Source organism: Pongo pygmaeus, chromosome 1, assembly GCF_028885625.2.
Source record: "Pongo pygmaeus isolate AG05252 chromosome 1, NHGRI_mPonPyg2-v2.0_pri, whole genome shotgun sequence".
In the NCBI taxonomy this organism is placed as follows: Eukaryota; Metazoa; Chordata; class Mammalia; order Primates; family Hominidae; genus Pongo; species Pongo pygmaeus.
The window spans coordinates 217,416,437-217,436,259 of NC_072373.2; the positions used below are offsets into that span (position 1 = coordinate 217,416,437).

The following is a 19,823-nucleotide window of genomic DNA, read 5'->3' on the forward strand; positions in this document are numbered from 1 at the left end:
GGCAGGGAGAGATCACGAGGTCAGGAGATCAAGACCATCCTGGCCAATGTGGTGAAACCCCGTCTCCACTAAAAATACAAAAATTAGGTGGGCGTGGTGGTGCACACCTATAGTCCCAGCTACTCGGGAGGCTGAGACAGAACTGCTTGAGCCCAGGAGGTGGAGGTTGCAGTGAGCCGAGATCGCGCCACTGCACTCCAGCCTGGGCGACAGAGCGAGACTCCATCTCAAAACAAACAAAAAAATCAGGCAAAACCTCATTAACCCTTTGGGACCAGAGAGGGAGAGCGCCCCCAGGTGCCACGTGTCTCCCATGCCCATGCTTCTGCTTGACCTCTCTACTTTGGCAGACCTAGCTGAAAGGTGTAGGTGTGTTTTCCTCCTGTGGAATTCTTTCCCCTGTCCATCTATAATCCACTCTCAAGCAAGGCAACAGGCAGGCATTTACCTAAGTTGTAATCTTATCTGGAGATGTTCCCAAGTGTGGCCCAGACTTGCTTTTTCCAACAAAAGTCTGACTCATTGTTGTACACAATCATTTGTTTTATTTGAAAACATGTCTACACCGCATTGAGCACCAACACAGGTGTGACCAAGAAACCCACAGTCCTGTCCCCGCAGGCACTGGGTCCAGTGTATGACTTGGGGTGGACCGTTATTTTTCACAGTGAGGAGGGAAGAAAGGATAGGAAAGAAAAGATGGCCATTATCCCAACTCCTGTTCAGGAATCTGAACAATGAAAGTTATTTAAACTCATCCAGCTCTTCTCATTCCCCTTCTCTCCATCAGCTGGTGTTCAAATATGGAATCTGAGGCTGGGTGCGGTGGCTCACGCCTGTAATCCCAGCACTTCGGGAGGCCGAGGCGGGCAGATCACGAGGTCAAGAGATAGAGACCATCCTCGCCAATACGATGAAACCCCATCTCTACTAAAAATACAAAAATTGGCCGGGTGTGGTGGTAGGATCCTGTAGTCCCAGCTACTCAGGAGGCTGAGGCAGGAGAATTGCTTTTTGACATCCTGACACATGTACAATTGCCGGGAGGCAGGGTTGCAGACTACATTTCACACACACACAAAAATATGCAATCTGAGCCGGTGGGGCCAGCTGGATTTGGGAACACACAGACACACTGTTTAAAATAACATCCACACATTATTGCAAAAAATGGGAGGAATGGGCTGTGCTTCCGAATGATAGTTTACTTTTTCCTGTTTTATGAATGCTTACAAATTTAGAGGATACCAGAATTGCACAACCGCAATCATGACAGAGCATCTGCTCAGTATGAAAACTTTGTTTAGAAAAAAAAAATCCAATGGATATATGGGAAGAGAAGTGCCAAGCTGGATGGTGCTGAGACAGAATGACCCCTTTGGGCTCCTTTATTTTGTTCTTTTCAATAGGATCCCACAGATATTTATGGCATGTCATGAGGACTGGGGATATCTTCTATTTTTAAATCAGGTATTTAGTCAAGCTGCTTTTAAAATTAAGATTGTACAAATTGATTTTTATTCTCTGCCCTCAGAGGCAGAAAGTGAATGTTATAAAACTGGCAGATTTTATTTCTCATACCAGAGGCTCACATAGGATTTCTTTCTGCACGGGGGCCAACTGGCTCTTGGTTTCAAAAACACTTGAGCCTCTAGCACCATTAAGCATGCAGCAGCTTCCTCGGCATCCAGGCTGAGATATCCATATTCCAGAACAATGCAGCCAATTTGAAGGATGTGCATCACTGGGAAGATAGAAGGCTGCCCCCTTAGCCCTGGGGCTCCTCATCATCTGAGGGAAGTGGAGGAGGCAGGTGGGAGCTAGCTTGGAGTCACCAAGTCATGGCTGGAGAAGGACTTGGGTAAAGCAACTCTAGAGGCTGCCTGGTGCCCTACTTGGGAGAAACAAAGTGCCTTTGAGACTACAGACTTCCTGCTTGTGATCTAAAATGGATGTCTTTGAAATGATTAATCTGGACCAGCTAAAGGCAGTTGTTCATCACGTGTTATCCAAGTTTAGATTTTCTACTTGATTATTCACACCAGATCAGGCTTTAAAAGATAGACCAAACTAGACCAGAATGTGTACATTTCAGCAGATCAGCAATTGCAAAATGCTGGTGCTATTTACTGACGTAGCACTGGATCCAAGGACTCCGTGAATATAAATATTTCCAGATTCCTCTGCATTTTAACAATAACAATGGTCAGACGGAGACACATGGTTACAGCATATAATATCGATCCAATGGTCCAGTCTTAGTTACAAATCAGTTTATACAGTTTTGCTCCATTTTCTACGAATTTTGTCTTTCAAATAATCTTTTATAGAATGTATATTCAAAAATATGTTTGAAAAGCAAATATTTAGAGGAGCCAAGTCTGGTGAATGGTCTTTCCTTCGGTTATTTTGGCAAGCGGAGAGGTCACCATGGATTCTGAGTGGGCTGGGGAAGTGTTCCACGGGTCATCTTCTCCCACGAGCTCAGGGACAGGGCACAGAGTCAGAAACGGTCTTTTTTAAGCATGTTGGCAGCAGGGCGTAACCCTTCAGCTCTTTAGGGCCTGTGAAAATAGAGAAGGGTGACAGTCGTGTCTCTTACTGGCATTGTGAATAGTAACCCCGTGAGTCCTTTTTCCTATTGTCCTTTGCTCTAAATCTTCAAGTTCTGACACCTGGTGATCATCTCTTGTTCCTGACATTCCTCCTCCATGCCTTCGTCCTCACACAGCAGGGTCAAACCTCCTGGCTTTTCCAAACACGCTAAGTCCACAGCTGTGTTGTCACCTGTATCCTTCAACCCTCCAGGTGTTTATCATTTGTCCTCTCCCCTCCCTTCCATCATATATCATCTCTCCAACACATATAAGAAAAAGGTTTTTGGCCGGGCGTGGTGGCTCATGCCTGTAATCCCAGCACTTTGGGAGGCTGAGGTGGGTGGATCACGAGGTCAGGAGATTGAGACCATGCTGGCCAACATGGTGAAACCCTATCTCTATTAAAAAATACAAAAAATTAGCCAGGTGTGGTGGTGCATGCCTGTAGTCCCAGCTACTTGAGAAGGCGGAGGGAGGGGAATCACTTGAACCTGGGAGGCAGAGGTTGCAGTGAGCCAAGATCGCACCACTCCATCCAGCCTGGTGACAGAGCAAGACTCTCTCAAAAAAAAAAAAGAAAAAGAAAAAGGTTCCCTCTGGCCATGTGTGTAGATATTCTGAATTCTTAAGGAAGTTTAATAAGGAGAAAAAACTCCTTGCCTTCATCAATAGTCAAAGCTAGGAGTCTATGACCACGTATGTGGGTGCACGCAGGGCAAGAGTAAAAGATCTCAATGAAAAAGACCCCATCCTCAGTGGAACTCCTAAATCAGAATGGGCTGCTAACTCTGTGACAGGTGGTTTTCTAGAAGCCACCTATCTTGGATGGTTGGAGACAGGCTGATTAGGCATCAGGTTAAAACTTGGTTTGGGTTTTCTTCCCAGTTCAGTTAGTTGGAAAATTAAAACAAGAGATCAAATGTGGTCAGATCTCAACAGAAGTCAACTTACAAGCCACCTGTGGCTCTGACTCTCTTATTTTGGAAATTTATAAGGTCTAAGTAGACATTTGTCCTTCTGGGGAAATTTCAGATGTAGTCCTTTTGAAGATTAAGAGGCTCTTTTTTTAAGAGACACAGTCTTGCTCTGTCAACCTAGGCTGGAGTGCAGTGGCACAATCATAGCTCACTGCAGCCTCAAATTCCTGGGCACAGGTGAACCTCCTGCCTCAGCCTCTCAAAGCACTGGGATTCCAGGTGTAAGCCACTGCACTCAGAGCCCCAAGTAAGGAACTTTGGAACATGACCATTGTACCAGAGATTATTTTTTTGAGACAGGGTCTTACTATGTTGCCCAGGCTGGTCTACAGGCGCCCAGCAGCTGAGAATACAGGCACGAGCCACCACACCCAGCTTATATTAGAGATTTCTATTAGTTCAAAGATTTGAGTTCTAGACATGATGGCCTTCATTTACCTGTCACATGGGTGTAAGCTATTTACTTACGAGTACCTTCCCGACATTTTTCGCATAACCACAACGATGATTCCACCAATGAAGCCAATGGCTAGTAAGACCCCAACTATGATTCCAACCAGGGTCACTGTTGCCAAACCATCTGAACGAGAGAGAGGAAAAAAGCATGAGCCCCAGAGAAAAATTACATCAGTGAAAATATGTAATATATAAACAAAGCCAATGCCCTACTGCACATAGCAAATATTGCTCTATGTTATTTGAGCATGGAGCATTTCTTCCAAAAGCAGAAAATTTGGGCTAGTCTAATCCTATTTTACGAATGGGAGGATTTCTGGGCCTGAGGATCTATCAACATAACACTCACATTGGCTTCAGTGTTAATTTTTGGGTACTGTTTACATATGACTATTAAGTTGGCCCCTATTTTCATCCTTAGTAATGATAAACTGTCAAATGATACCATTCCCCATATCTGACATTAAGGGAATAGACTCATCTGAGGTTTGCTTAGTTTCAAATACAAGAAATTCCCTTTTCTCTCTTTAAAAAAAAAAAAAAAAAAAAAAAGCTTGAAATCTGTTCTCAGAATGTTTTCTATTCTGCTCTCATTGACTGCAATCCAGAAAAGAATGCAATTCATCTCAACAATTAGCTTCAAAGAAATTTTAAAAACCTCCAGTAAGAGTATTCTGATGCCAAAATCTAGCCTACCTTTCTCAACTGTTGTCTGTGTGTCTCCATCCACTTTCTCTGTGAATAGAAAGATATAATAATGTAGAATTATTAGGGTTTAATAACTATAATTTAACAATTGGCAAAAGATGAATTTACCCAAGTGGAAAGTAGCAAAACATAAACCAAGAGGATGGCTTCTTAAATAAATTGGATCCGGGGATTTTTAAACAAGCCCCGATGTGACACTGTCTTTGTAACTAGTATTATCTAATTTATGGACCCTTATTCACACCAATGGGTTCATAGCACTTTTCTATGTATTAATTTTATAGTTTAGAAAGCAGAGTAAAGGAAACTGAGCCACAAAGATCTTAAATGAATGATCAAGAAGTATCAGAGGTTAAGGTAGTAGAAGAATCCAGAGCTGTGGATTCTGAGTCCAATGTCAAGATCACAGAGAAGGGACAGACTGTGAAGAGGTATTACTCACTTTGAGATTAATACTTTAGTTTGGGAAGATGTGACCAAGATTGTGATTAAATCTCAATATTATTTCCTGCTACTTCTTTGGTAGCAAAATCTAGATTTTTACAAGGCAACAATAGGCCCAGCTAAGTTTCATGAGCAAATACACCCTTTGTGTTTGTGCCACTGTTATTTTAGGGGTTTCTATCTGCAGTCAAACCTAGTCTAATAGTTACATGTGAGTATTTGTCATTGTGAGTTTCTTTTGAATAATTTTATGCAATAACCTATTTAAAAATAAAAATGTCTTTTCTTCTTGACCTCTTTATATAATGAGTCCTTAACTGCTCTGGGTGGTGGCTATTGACTAGTTTGCAGATAGAGAAAAAGTCAAGATGCCTTGATTTAATAAGAAATTGGAGAAGTTAATCATCAATCAGGCCCTGTCCTAAAATCTTAGTTCACAGCTTGCAAAATACCCCAGATATCCAGTAGCTTCTCTAATCAGTGGTAAAACTAGCCAACTATCACATAGAAGATGCCCACTTTTTCTAATGGTTGGGTTTGAAAACCATCTCTTTTGTACCAAGGTTCTCCTCAGCACAAGGCGCCTCCTCAAGATGGCCCCAGGGTACAGGTGCCAGAAGCCAGCACTCCTTGCACAAGCTGAGCCCATGGGTATAGAGCATGTAAGAGCTCATGCTGACTGTGCTACCCCACCATATAGGACAGGGCTGGGTTTGAGCTTTCCCAGAATAAAGATGGGATCAAATCAACTCCCCAAATGTCATTGCTAGGTCAACTGCCCGCAGAGATAAGTCAATCATTTGCTTATCACGTCCTACCACGTGGCTGCTGATTCCAGGCTCTTAATATACCATTATCAAAGACACCATTGGTTAAAAAATATATTACTAAAGTTTGTGAAGGATTTGTTATTAAATTAGAGCTTATCAGTGCCATATTTCCCATCTCCCTCCCAATGGCACTGTGATCATGAGCATGCATCATACATGTGCACGTCATCGTATTTGGGTGTTTCACAGCAAAACTGAACATCTGCTGCTCTAATAAAATTACCCCTTCAAAACTGAGTGCTTATAATGACATTTTGGCTCACATGTGAAAATGTCTTGGGATAATGCTGTATTAAGTAGGAATGTGCACAAAGTCACAAATTTTGTGACAGGAAGGGGCAATTTTGTGACAGGGTGGGGCAGGGGACAAGAAGAAACAGTAACATGAGTTACTTCCCAGGCAACTGAGAATTTTTTTTAAAGGAATAGAAAAGGAGTATGAAGTATGACAGAATACTCAACATGGATGGCACAATTTTCTGCTGCTAATTAGCTGTCAACCCATGTTACAAATGAGCAATTCTCCAAAATTTTGAAATGTTTTCCAATGATCATTTATATTGATTATTCGTTCTTTGCTTAGCTCAACTTGGCTTTCTCTGGTGTTTAAATGTTAATCATTTCTTTAACAGCTTGGAGTGAGCTTCAGGTTTTATCTCAAAGCCCTTTATAAGGCTCCCTCCCGCCAACACTGTGGTAAAACATACAGGATAAAATGTACTAAATTAACCATTTTTAAATGTACAGTTCAGCGGTATTAAGTACATTCATACCGTTGTTCAATCATCACCACCATCCACCTCCTGAACCCCTTTCATCTTGCAAAACTGGAACTCTACCCACTAAACAGTAACTCCTCATTCTCCTCTTCCCCCAGCCCCTGGCAACCACCACTCTACTTTATGTCTCCATGAATTTGACTATTCAAGGGGCCTCATATAAGTAGAGACATACAGTATTTTTTTTTGTACTGGTTTATTTCACTTTGCATAATGTCCTTAAGGTTCCTCCATGTTGTATTATGTGTCTGCATTTTCATTTTCAAGGCTGAATAATATTCCGTCATATATACCACATTTTGCTTATCTATCCAACTATCCATGGCCACTTGAGTTGTTTCTGTATTTTAGCTATTGTGAATAATGCTGCTATAAACATGGAGGTACAAAAAAAAAAAAAAAAAAAAGGCTTTTCTTTTTTTTTTTTGAGACAGTCTCACACTGTCACCTGGGTTGGAGTGCAGTGGGCATATCTCGGCTCACTGCAAGCTCTGCCTCCTGGGGTCAGGCCATTCTCCTGCCTCAACCTCCCAAGTAGCTAGGACTACAGGCACCCGCCACCACTCCCGGCTAATTTTTTGTATTTTTAGTACAGATGGGGTTTCACCGTGTTAGCCAGGATGGTCTCGATCTCCTGACCTTGTGATCCGCCCGCCTCCGCCTCCCAAAGTGCTGGGATTACAGGCGTGAGCCACCGCGCCAGGCGGAGAACAGATTCTTGTACCATGCATACAGACATGAACTCAAGGTAAGGTACTTAAGTAGTCATATAGAATCTATTAAGATTTACAGAGGATGGCTGAGTGTCGTGCCCTTGGATGTCAACACAAGTTGTTCACGTCACATTTTATCTGCTTGGGGTCCACCATGCAACCTCAGTAGCTACTTAACTCACCCTGTGCGGGTGTTATCACTAGTTATTCTAGGTAGAGAGGTATGTTCAGCAACCCACTACAAATGTATCAATTCAAATCGAATTCTGAACCTACCATATAAAGCTTGGTTCAGAAGTCACTCTTGCATCCCAATATGTCCCCTATTGATTATTGTATTTGTTGATGGACTTTGGAATGCACCGATCACGCAAAAGTAGATCAGCCCCCATGGAGGTGGCTGGTTTTCTTACCCGTGGAGTGACTGGTGGCCACGTTTGAGGCTGTGGCGCTTGGACTTTGTTCTTGCGCGTGGACTGTGCTTTCTGAAGTTGGCAGATCCTCGATGCGAATGCCTGTTACACTGTTGACATTTGTTGCTACCTATTGTAGGTGTAGTAAATGAGGAAAAACAGGAAATAAAGCCTACTGTCTTTAAAATATATACCCTGCCTTATAAAAGGATTTAAGGTGGCATAAAAATATGGAACATATGATGGCATGAATTGCAAGTAGAAGTAAGAAAACGAACAGAAACAATTAGATCTCGAAGAGACGGTTGTACACACATGTTCATAGCAGCATTATTCACAACAGCCAAAAGTGGTAGCAACCCAAGCGTCTGCGGACAGAAGAATGGATACACAATATGGTCTGTACATGCAACAAAACATTATTCAGCTTTATTTTTTGTTTTCATTTTTTTGAGCTGGAGTTTCGCTCTTGTTGCCCAGGCTGGAGTGCAATGGTGCAATCTCGGCTCACCGCAAGCTCTGCCTTCCAGGTTCATGCAATTCTCCTGCCTCAGCCTCCCGAGTAGCTGGGATTACAGGCATGCGCCACCACACCCAGCTAATTTTGTATATTTAGTAGAGATGGGGTTTCTCCATGTTGGTCAGGCTGGCCTCGAACTCCCGACCTCAGGTGATCCGCCCGCCTCGGCCTCCCAAAGTGCTGGGATTACAGGCGTGAGTCACCACACCCAGCCTATTCAGCTTTAAAAAGGACAAACATTCTGACACATGCCATAGCACAGATGAACCTTGAGGACATTATGCTAAGTGAAATAAACCAGTCACAAAAGACAAGTACTGTATGATCCCACTTACATGAGGTGCCTAGAGGAGTCAAATTCATAAGATAGAAAGTAGAATAGTGGCTGCCAGGGGCTGGGGAACGGAAGAATGAGTTAGTTTCATGGGTATAGAGTTTCAGTTTTACAGGATGAAAAGTTCTGGAGATCAGTTTAATGATGTGAATATACTTAACACTACTGAATTGTACACTTAAAAATGGTTGAGATGATAAATTTCATGTTACTTTTTTAACCACAATAAAAAACATATGCTAATGAGCACCTCCTATGGGCCCAGCATGGTTCCAAGCCCTGGTACTATAATGTGAATAATATAAATTCTCTGCTCTCTTGAAGCTGGCATTCTGGGGTGGGGTAGCAGACTGTGAACATTTAGTAGGTAAATAAGTACAAAGGGTGGTTTGATATGATTTTGAGTGCTTTGAAAGAAATACAAGCTAGCCTTGTCTAGACTAGACTAGCCTTTGGAAAATTTATTCTGTAAAGGGCCAGATGAGTAAATATTTCAGCTGTACAGGCCACAGTCTCTGTTCTAACTAATCAACTCTACTCTTACAGTAGGAAAGCAGCCAGACAATTCTCAACTGAATGGGCATTGCTGTGTTCCAATAAAACTTCATTTATAAACACAGTAGGTGGGCCAAATCTGGTGGGTAGTTTGCTGACCTAAGGGCTAGAGGTGACTTCTGATGGAGGTGGGGGTGAGACTACTTTAGGCTGTTTGAGATGGCATCAACCTTGAGAAGTGTAAGAAAAAGTCAGCCACCATTCTGTAATTTACCCCTCCCGCTGTAAGGACTCTTCCCTCCAAAACTGTCTGTCAAGTTAGCCAGTCGGCCTCAGTTTAAATTGTGCGGTCCAACTCCAGCCAACGGACACAGTCGTAGGGAAAAACTGCGTTAAGAATAAAAAAACTCTTTCCCTCCTTTGTTCGGTGTGCTCTTGTGACAACCAGTCCTGTGAGAAACACCCTTCTACAGAAATAAATTTGCCTTGGTGAAGAATCTCTTGTTTAAGTGTTCGTTTTCTCTGCGACTCTGAGCTTTACTTCCAACAGATGTGGGGGTGAGATTACTTTAGGTTGTTTGAGATGGCATCAAACTTGAGAATTATAAGAAAAAGTCAGCCATGGAAAGATCTGGGCAGTGTTCTAGGCAGAGAAAACAAAAGCCTAAGTTGGAACAAGCTTAGTGTGTTCAAAGGTCAGAAAGGCCAAGACGGCAGAAAAAGACAAAGTGAAGGAGATGCTGGTGTACAGGTCAGACAGGCAGGCAGGAACCTCCGTTCTGTTACCAAGGAAATCATAGATTCCCTCAAAGGTCGAGGATGTGGCTCACTGACCTCCTCAATCCTTCCCAATGCCTGGCACCTTGTCTTGTCTATGGTAGGTATGTAACACATATGAGTTAATTAAAATTCATCAGGTTAAGAATGTGTTGGTCGAGAGGCTAAATAGTCTATAATCTTGTGGTCTGTGGACTGATTCTAGTCCTGTTTATTACCAGTCTATAGTGAGAAAAGAAATTGAGACTTACTTACTTATTTATTTATTTATTTTTTGAGGCAGAGTTTCACTCGTTGCTCAGGCTGGAGTGCAGCGGTGCGATCTCGGCTCACTGCAAACTCCACCTCCCGGGTTCAAGCTATTCTCCTGTCTCAGCCTCCTGAGCAGCTGGGATCACAGGTGCACGCCACCACGCCCAGCTAATTTTTGTATTTTTAGTAGAGACAGTGTTTCATCATCTTGGTCAGGCTGATCTCGAACTCCTGACCTCAGGTGATCCACCTGCCTCAGCCTCCCGAAGTGCTGGGATTACAGGTGTGAGCTACCACGCCCGGCCCAGAAGACATATTTAGAACCCTTTATAGCAATGACATTGCCACAACACCCACGAAAACTTTCGTTGTATTGAAAGTTGGGCTGTAACAGATTGGAAATGTAAAATCCTGGCTGCTTTTACCAATTTGAGAAGCTCTGGCTTCTACTCTCAAACCACCTGTGATCAGCACACCAGCTAAGTGGATGAAATTGGGAAGGACAGTAAGTCCTCACTTAACTTTGCTGATAGATTCTTGGAAACTGCGACTTTAAGGAAAATGACATGCAGTAGGGTCCTCAAATAATGTTGTTTCTTTCTAAGTCATTTTGCTTCAAGTCAGTCACAGTTTCCCAGAACCTATCAACAACATTAAGTGAGGACTTATTCCTCTTTGTTGAGCCACATAACTATTCCTTGGTATGGTGGCTCATGCTGGTTTTATAGATAGATATATTTTTATATAAAGTAAATTAATATACATCATAGCCTTGCATGTGATCACATGCCTACAGAAAAAATTCCTCTTCCCAGGACACTGACCAGAGTTGTCAAGCCAGACTTATAGCGGTCTTCGCTGGCTCCCGGGGTCACCACATCATCTTCGGCACCTGGCATGGCAACACCGCCTTCCGTACCTGTAGTCTCAATGTCATCTTCTGGCTGGCCTGTGCTGGCTGAAGAAGAAAGATTGAGTCAGAGCTTAAGGTGGAAATTGCATAAGCAGACTGAACTTGTCGGCTACAAAGCAGACTGAAACTTGTCGGCTACATTTGGATTATTTTCTTTTCCATTTCTTTTGGAAATTTTTGTTTTATTTTTGGTCCTCTTTGTGGCTTACTGTGGTGCCAGAAACCAAACCATTCTCCTTGCAGCACTTCTGGTACATCAACACCCTGGTTATCTCCATTGCAAAGCAAAGGAAAATGAAAACATTAAAAGGTAGAGCAGCCAGCCCCTCCCTGGGGCCCCACCGAGGTGGCCTGGACAGGGGACGTACGTCTTTCCTTTTCAATAAGGAACCAGATTCTTCCTGGTGTCATTTCATATGATGAATTAATATATTCATCTAGACCTAAAAACTCTAAATTAGAGTCAACAGGAAAGATTTCTAAACATACCCCTTTGCAGACTCCATGCCAATGTGGGGTCTCCATCTTTTTATTCTTTTTTTCCCTACCTTTTCAAATTAATGTTTTTTAAGAGACAGGCTCTCCCTCTGTTGCTGAGGCTGGAGTGCAGTGGCACAATCATAGCTCACTATAACCTCAAACTCCTGGGCTCAAGCGATCCTCCCGCCTCAGTCTCCAAAGTAGTGGGGACTACAGGGACTCACCGCCACATCCAACTTCCATCTTTTTAAAAGCAAACTCTCTCTCCATTTAATTTTGAGACTGCTGTTCACTTGGACAATTAGAACCATAGGCTCTGACCACAGACCTCGTAGATTACATGGAGTTTTACCTCTTACTTTACAGTTGAGATTACTGTCTACAGGGGACGGTCAGTAATATGCTTAGGGATGCCAAGTTACCAATAGAACACTTAGTACACCAAACTAGCTGGGTGCAGTGGCTCACGCCTGTAATCTCAACACTTTGAGAGGCCAAGGTGGGTGGGTCATTTGAGGTCAGGAATTTGAGACCAGCCTGGCCAACACGGTGAAACTCTGTCTCTACTAAAAATACAAAAATTAGCCTGGTGTGGTGGTGGGCACCTGTAATCCTAGCTACTCAGGAGGCTGAGGCAGGAAAATTGCTCGAACCCAGGAAGCAGAGGTTGCAGTGAGCTGAGATTGCATCACTGCACTCCAGCCTGAACTCAATCTCAAAAAAAAAAGAAAAAGAGCCAAACTAATGAACTGCCCCTGGCCCTGGCTTTTCTGCATTAACATTTGGACAAATAATGTGTCATGCCAATGAAAAAGGTTTCTGGGCCAGGTGTGGTGGCTCACGCCTGTAATCCCAGCACTTTGGGAGGCCAAGGCGGGCGGATCACAAGGTCAAGAGATCGAGACCATCCTGGCCAACATGGTGAAACCCCATCTCTACTAAAAATACAAAAATTAGCTGGGCATGGGGGCGCATGCCTGTAGTCCCAGCTACTCAGGAGGCTGAGGCAGGAGAATCGCTTGAACGTGGGAGGTGGGGGTTGCAGTGAGCCAAGATCACACCACTGCACTCCAGCCGATGACACAGCAGGACTCCATCTCAAAGAAAAAAAAAAGGTTTCTGCTGGAGCAGGGAATTGGAGTGGACTACCAGGCTGAATTCTACAATGAGAGATAGAGCAGATAACAGCAGTATTCTCTTCTTCAACTTCTGTTGAAGTGACCCAAACTACTACTCATGACCGTGCTCATCATCTCTAAAAAATCACCAAACAACCCTCTTCGTGCATTAAAAATGTGACTCACTGGCCATGGGCTTCTTCCCTAGACTCCAGTGGTTCTGGAAATTCCACGACTAAATACAGTTGCAAAATAAACAAGCATACACATCCCAGGAGCAAGGGGAGGGAGGTGCTTGGAGATTTCTTCGTGTAATTAAAGAGCAGATGTTTGTTTGTCTCTAGGCAGCATTTACATTAGCAATCCATTCCTTGCCTTAAGATACCTTATTCTCCCCACTGCTTAGACAGCCCAGCCAGAGGCACAGCTAATAAATATTTGATTATAGCTTCTTTGATGCCTAGGGGGAGGAAGCCTCTGAAGTAAATTCACTTGTTCTATGAGTCTGCTCTTTGATTCTAGAGTCCTAATCCAGTAGAGATGGCTTTGGATGAGCTACCTACGCATTTTATTTTAATCTGTAGGTGTACAGCGAGGGGTTTACCAATTAGCAATAACTGAATATTTCTTTGCATGCAAATGGTTTGCCTCTCCATGTGGCCTTTTGCTGGAGTAGGAGTAGAGGTGAGGGTTGGTGATTGGCTCCTACAAAAATGTATGACTTGTGGTGTAGGCAAACATTTACTGTGTATTTATTGAGCTCAATGGGAAATATCCCTTTCCAGACAAGTAGTCCTTATTAAAAAACTTATTAAGCTTCCCATTGTATTTCTTCCTCGCCTGGTTTGAACTTAGTTAACAAATCATCAATTTTAAAAATGTTTTCTGGAGCTGTTTAGTACAATCACTTACTTATTTGGTGTATCTAACTTAAAACAATTCTTGCTTTAAAAAAAAAGATCAAGTGCTCAATGAAGTTAGATTGAATTCTTTCATAGAAAGCTCAGTTCACTGAAAGTGTAACTTTATAAAAATTCCTTCTTGTTCTTTTCCACCCTTGGCCCACAGAGCCAAGTACTAAAATCGCTCTGAATGGACAAAAGGCGTTTTATGAATGACAATCAGGATTAAGATGCATGTCTTTTGTCTCACCGCCCTGGCATTCTTTTTGCTCCATGGGAAAGTTGAACTTTAACAAGAGATCCCCAATTGTCCCTCTTATTATCTTGCCTGAAGGCTTCCCTGGGTGAAGAGTTCCTAGAGTTCCAACCAGCATCTCATGTCTTTTCCCCTTCCTCGTGAAATTCAAATCATGTACTGATGCCTTCACTTTCCAATCCTCTTTTCCCCAAGACACATGTGTGCACAGGCATACATACGCACACACACACACACATATACACACACATTCAGGGATGCACATATGTGCAGACACACAATTGTTTCTACAAGCGTAGAGTGACGAATTTGCCATCATAAACCAATACCCACAGCCTAGCTTGCAGGTTCAGTTCTGGAGTGGTGTACCATTGTGCTCACATAAACACCCTTTCCTGCCACACCCAGCCTCAGCCAAACACGGCTCAGTGGAAGTTTCCAAATGCGGCAGCAAACGATCCACTTACTTTGAAATTTGTTCTTGTGATTATTTTAAAAAGCTAGGCAGGGCTGGGCACGGTGGCTCACACCTATAATCCTAGCACTTTGGGAGGTGGAGGTGGGTGGATCATGAGGTCAGGAGTTCAAGACCAGCCTGGCCAAGATGGTGAAACCCCGTCTCTACTAAAAATACAAAAATTAGCCTGGTACAGTGGCAGGCGCCTGTAACTCCAACTACTCGGGAGGCTGAGGCAGGAGAATCACTTGAACTCGGGGGGCGGAGGTTGCAGTGAGCTGAGATCATGCCACTGCACTCCAGCCTGGGCGGCAAAGTGAGACTCTGTCTTAAAAAAAAAAAAAAAAAGCTAGGCTTTAGTTTCTACTTCCTAGGAGAAGATGATTTGATAAATCAACTGTCTCTTGAGGTTCTTAATTTTTGAGAACAAATGAACTTAAGCAATGCTTATTTATATGAAATCACTATGAATAACTTTTATCTTTGCATTCATGTCTATTAACTTATTAGATTGCATACATTACAGGATGGCATTTCTTTTGTCTTTTTTTGAGATGGAGTTTCGCTCTTGTCACCCAGGCTGGAGTGCAATGGTACAATTTCGGCTCACTACAGCCTTTGCCTCCTGGGTTCAAGCGATTCTCCTGCCTCAGCCTCCCAAGTAGCTGGGATTACAGGTGTGCACCACCACGCCCAGCTAATTTTTATATTTTTAGTACAGATGGTGTTTCACCATGTTGGCCAGGCTAGTCTCGAACTCCTGACCTCAGGTGATCCACCTGCCTCGGCCTCCCAAAGTGGGCATTTCTTTTTTAAACAGAATTTCTTTCTTTTCTTTCTTTCTCTTTCTTTCTTTCTTTCTTTTCTGTCTCTCTCTCTCCTTTGTATTTATAGAGATGACATCTGACATCTCATTTTATTGATATATATACATATATTTGTAGAGATGAGGTCTCACTACATTGCCCAGGCTGCTCTTAAACTCCTGGGTTCAAGCAGTCCTCCCACCTCAGCCTTGCAAAGTGCTGGGATCACAGGCATAAGCCACTGTGCCCAGCCTGCCATTTCTTTAAAAATACTTTAGAGTTGGCGGGGCATGGTGGCTCACGCCTATAATCCCAGCACTTTCGGAGGCTGAGGCGGGTGGATCACCTGAGTCAGGAGTTCAAGACCAGCCTGGCCAACATGGTGAAACCCCGTCTCCACTGAAAATACAAAAGAAAATTAGCCAGGCATGATGGTGCACGCCTGTAATCCCAGCTACTCGGGAGGCTGAGGTGGGAGAATCACTTGAACCCGGGAGGCAGAGATTGCAGTGAGCTGAGATTGAGCCATTGCACTCCAGCCTGGGAGACAAAAAAAAAAAAAAGAGTACTTTTGAGTTTAGATGCAACATTCAATCAGGCTGTTATTGTAATAGTCCAAATTCTTAATAAAAATCTTTTGAATAAGTGATTTCAGTCTTTTGGTTTCATTTACACTTCTTTGACTTGTGGAACGAGTTTCATCCATTTGTCTTTTTTTGTGACCGTTTTTGTAATGGTCACACGGCATTCCCTCTTATAAGCACTGTTCGTAGCTTAAGAATGTATTCTTTGGCTTAAACGCTGCTGGCATTTTTTTTTTTTTCTTTTGAGACAGAGTCTTGCTCTGTCGCCCAGGCTGGAGTGCAGTGGCACGATCTCAACTCGCTGCAAGCTCCGCCTCCCGGGTTCACGCCATTCTCCTGCCTCAGCCTCCCAAGTAGCTGGGACTACAGGTGCCCGCCACCACACCTGGCTAATTTTTTATATTTTTTAATAGAGACGGGGTTTCACCATGTTAGCCAGGATGGTCTCAATCTCCTGACCTTGTGATCCGCCCGCCTCGGCCTCCCAAAGTGCTGGGATTACAGGCATGAGCCACTGCACCCGGCCTACATCTTTCTTTTGCAAATGACCAAGCGATCAGTAGTCAAACTTCTTCAACTTGTTTTTTTGACATCACACTCACAAACCCTTCCTCAAGATCACATAAATATTCACCTATATTTTCCTTATGGTATTGTATTTACGTTTAATATTTCTATTTGTCTTATGTTTAAGTATTATAATAAAAGAGAAATATAATTTCCCCCCAAAAGATTAGCCAATCACTCTGATAAATCCTCTTTTCCCCATTGCTTCAAAACCAGCTCTCATTGAGACAAATCTTTTCTTTCCAATACTATGTCATGGCTGGGGGCAGTGGCTCAGGCCTGTAATGCCAGCACTTTGGTAGGCCAAGGCGGGCAGATCACCTGAGGCCAGGAGTTTGAGACCATCCTGACCAACATGGCAAAATGCTGTCCCTACTAAAAATACAAAAATTAGGTAGGCATGGTAGCACATGCCTGTAGTCCCAGCTACTCAGGAGGCTGAGGCAGGAGAACCATTTGAACCCAGGAGGCGGAGGTTGCAGTGAGGCAAGATTGTGCCACCGCGCTCCAGCCTGGGCGACAGAGCGAGACATGGTCCCAAAACAAACAAACAAACAAATACTATGTCACAGTTACAGGAGAAACTTCTTAGCACAAGGCCCAGCTTAAGTGGCTTGGACACTGCCAACTATCCCCACTCCACATGGCCCTCTGTCTGCAGTCTCCAGAACCTGTTTCTAAATCCTAAATCCGTGCTCTCTTCACTGTAAGCTCCCTCTTCCTCCTCACATCAGCTGACAGCTGCTGAGTTAAATCAGTGACCAGGGAGTAGCTAGAATAAAACTCAGTGTCTAGGGCAAGGAGGAAAAGTAAGTATTCAAAAGGTGCATTTGGGGTCATTCAAGATCTGGCACCGACGCAGCATTGTAAATTCCACTTAACGTGGAAGATACCTCATTGCCCTAATACCCTCTCACTCACATTTGCTACTCACAATGTAGGGTTTACATGGTGTCTCCCAGTTGACTTTATTTCACAACAGCGCTGTGGTGGCTAGGCCCTTAGCCTGCCTTCAGAAAGAATCTTGTTAGGCCAGTTTAGCAAGAGTCCCCCCAACCCCATCTCTTAGGAATTTTCCACCCACTGATCCCCTCATTCTGCTTGTGGGCTACAAATCTCCACTTTTCCTTTCACCCAGAGGTGAACCTGAGCTCTCCTCCCTACTGCAATGCCCCTTATTACAGTGGTCTTGACTAAAGTCTTCCGTACAGTTTTAACAAGTGTCAGAATTATTGTTTCTTTAACAAGGTCAGAAGTTAAGTGATGTGGCCCAACGCGGTGGCTCATGTCTGTAATCCCAGCACTTTGGGAGGCCAAGGCAGGTGGATGACCTGAGGTCAGGAGTTCAAGACCAGCCTGGCCAACGTGGTGAAACACCTTCTCTACTAAAAGTACAAAAATTAGCTGGCCATGGTGGCGCAGGCCTGTAGTCCCAGCTACTCGGGAGGCTGAGGCAGGAGAATCATTTGAACCGAGGCAGAGGCTGTAGTGAGCTGAGATTGTGCCACTGCACTGTAGCCTGGGTGACAAGAGTGAATCTCCATCTCAAAAAAAAAAAAAAAGTTAAGTGATGCGCCAAGTTCATGTGATTCATTAGCGGACACAAAGCCAAATGTTCTGACCACATCCCTAGACTCACCAACATACAACTAAAAAGCAGCTGTACATTTTCGTGATGTGTTCTCCTGGCAGCTTTGGGCTAAAATACCCGCTTGCCTCCCTCCCTGGGTTCTGAGATCCTTCCCCTTCTGCCCACGTGCCATCCTCATCTTCCCAGAAATCACGTTCCTGGTAGTCAGGAACAATCGCTTCCCCTGGCACCTCACTGCCTCTTATGAAATCCCAACTTGTTAGAAACTTCCAGTCTTATTTAATGACCACAGTCTTGACCTCCTCCAGTGTGTCCCCTTACTAGGAGAAATCTGGACGAATCTAAACTTTGAGCAATGGCAGGTTAGAAGGAAGGAATGACTCGCTCTAAAAGGAGGTGTTTTTTTGAGCAGCAGCAGCCCTCTCTCCTCTTAACTGTGCAAGTTAAGGCAGCAGCAAAAACCAAGACTGAAGCCTGCATGAGTTCACCTCTACAGCCCCAGCTCCCAGCACTTGTATTCCTTCCACAAATATTTACCAAGCACCTGCTATGCGCTGGGCCACATTCTCAGCACTAGAGACAGAGAAGTGAACAGGTAAGGAAGATCTCCACTCTTAAGGACTTGAGTACTCTTGGAGTGGGGTGCGGTCACCATAAAAAAATAAGCAACACATCAGATAAGCTATTAATCCCAGCACTTTGGGAGGCCAAGGTAGACAGATCACTTGAGGTCAGGAGTTCGAACACAGCCTAGCCAACATGGTGAAACCCCGTCTCTACTAAAAATACAAACATTAGCCAGGCGTGGTGGTGGGCCTCTGTAATCCCAGCTACTCAGGAGGCTGAGGCACAAGAATCACTTGAACCCAGGAGGTGCAGGTTGCAGTGAGCTGAGATTGAGCCACTGCACTTCAGCCTGGATGACAAAGCAAGATTCTGTCTGAAAAAAAAAAAAAAAAAAAAAGATAGCTTCTTGAACACATCAAGATAGCTTCCCTCGTGCCTTCAGATCTCAGGGAACTTTCTGGCCGGGCATGGTGGCTTACGCCTGTAATCCCACCAGCACTTTGGGAGGCTGAGGCAGGTGGATCACAAGGTCAGGAGATCGAGACCATCCTGGCCAACATGGTGAAACCTCGTCTCTACTAAAATACAAAAAATTAGCCAGGCGTGGTGGTGCGCACCTGTAGTCCCAGCTACTCAGGAGGCTGAGGCAAAGGAATCCCTTGAACCCTGGAGGCGGAGGTTGCAGTGAGCCAAGATTGCGCCACTGCACTCCAGGCTAGCGACAGAGCGAGACTCCATCTCAAAAAAAAAAAAAAAAAAAAAAAAAGGAGGGGGGGCACTTTCTTGGACTGTCCATTTAAGCGAGTACCCCTCCCCTCTTCCACGGCACATATACCTGAATGCTTACCCCCACCCTGCTACCTACTCGCTACTTGTCTGTCCTACTGGAATATAAGCTTGATAAAGCCTGCCTCATCTCAATGTCCACAATGTCTGAAATCCCTGGCACATACCAGGCACTCGGTAAGTAGCTGCTGAGTGAATGGGTGAGTTCCAGATAGGAGAACAGCTGGTGCTAAGTAACCCCGAAGCCCAGAACGAGCATGGGGCGCTGCACGGGAGGGAGGGTGGTCAGTGTGGCCGGATGGAGGGGCTGAGGAGGACAGAGATGGGGCTGAGAGGTGTGGAGCGGTGGTTCGGTAGAACTGTTTTAAGGATGGGGTTTCAGTTGCATTTGGCGTGTGAAGGGAAGCCAGGAGATGATGAGGAGGGGATGACCTCAGTTGAGTCCCAGAGGCCACCCTAACTCAAGTAAGTGAATAGAGTGTGTGTGTATCAGGGAAGGTG

At 44.1% G+C, this 19,823-nt stretch overlaps 1 protein-coding gene across 1 annotated transcript in view; it reads right to left on the reverse strand.

Annotated features, from left to right (window-relative positions):
* Nucleotides 1–525: 525 nt before the first annotated feature.
* Nucleotides 526–19,823, reverse strand: part of PDPN (podoplanin) — a 34,312-nt gene continuing 15,014 nt past the window's right edge. The window contains 5 exon segments of the mRNA XM_054451408.2: nucleotides 526–2,564; nucleotides 4,043–4,154; nucleotides 4,727–4,765; nucleotides 7,918–8,047; nucleotides 11,120–11,253. Coding sequence (XP_054307383.1) covers nucleotides 2,558–2,564; nucleotides 4,043–4,154; nucleotides 4,727–4,765; nucleotides 7,918–8,047; nucleotides 11,120–11,253 — 422 coding nt within the window. The 3' untranslated portion in view covers nucleotides 526–2,557.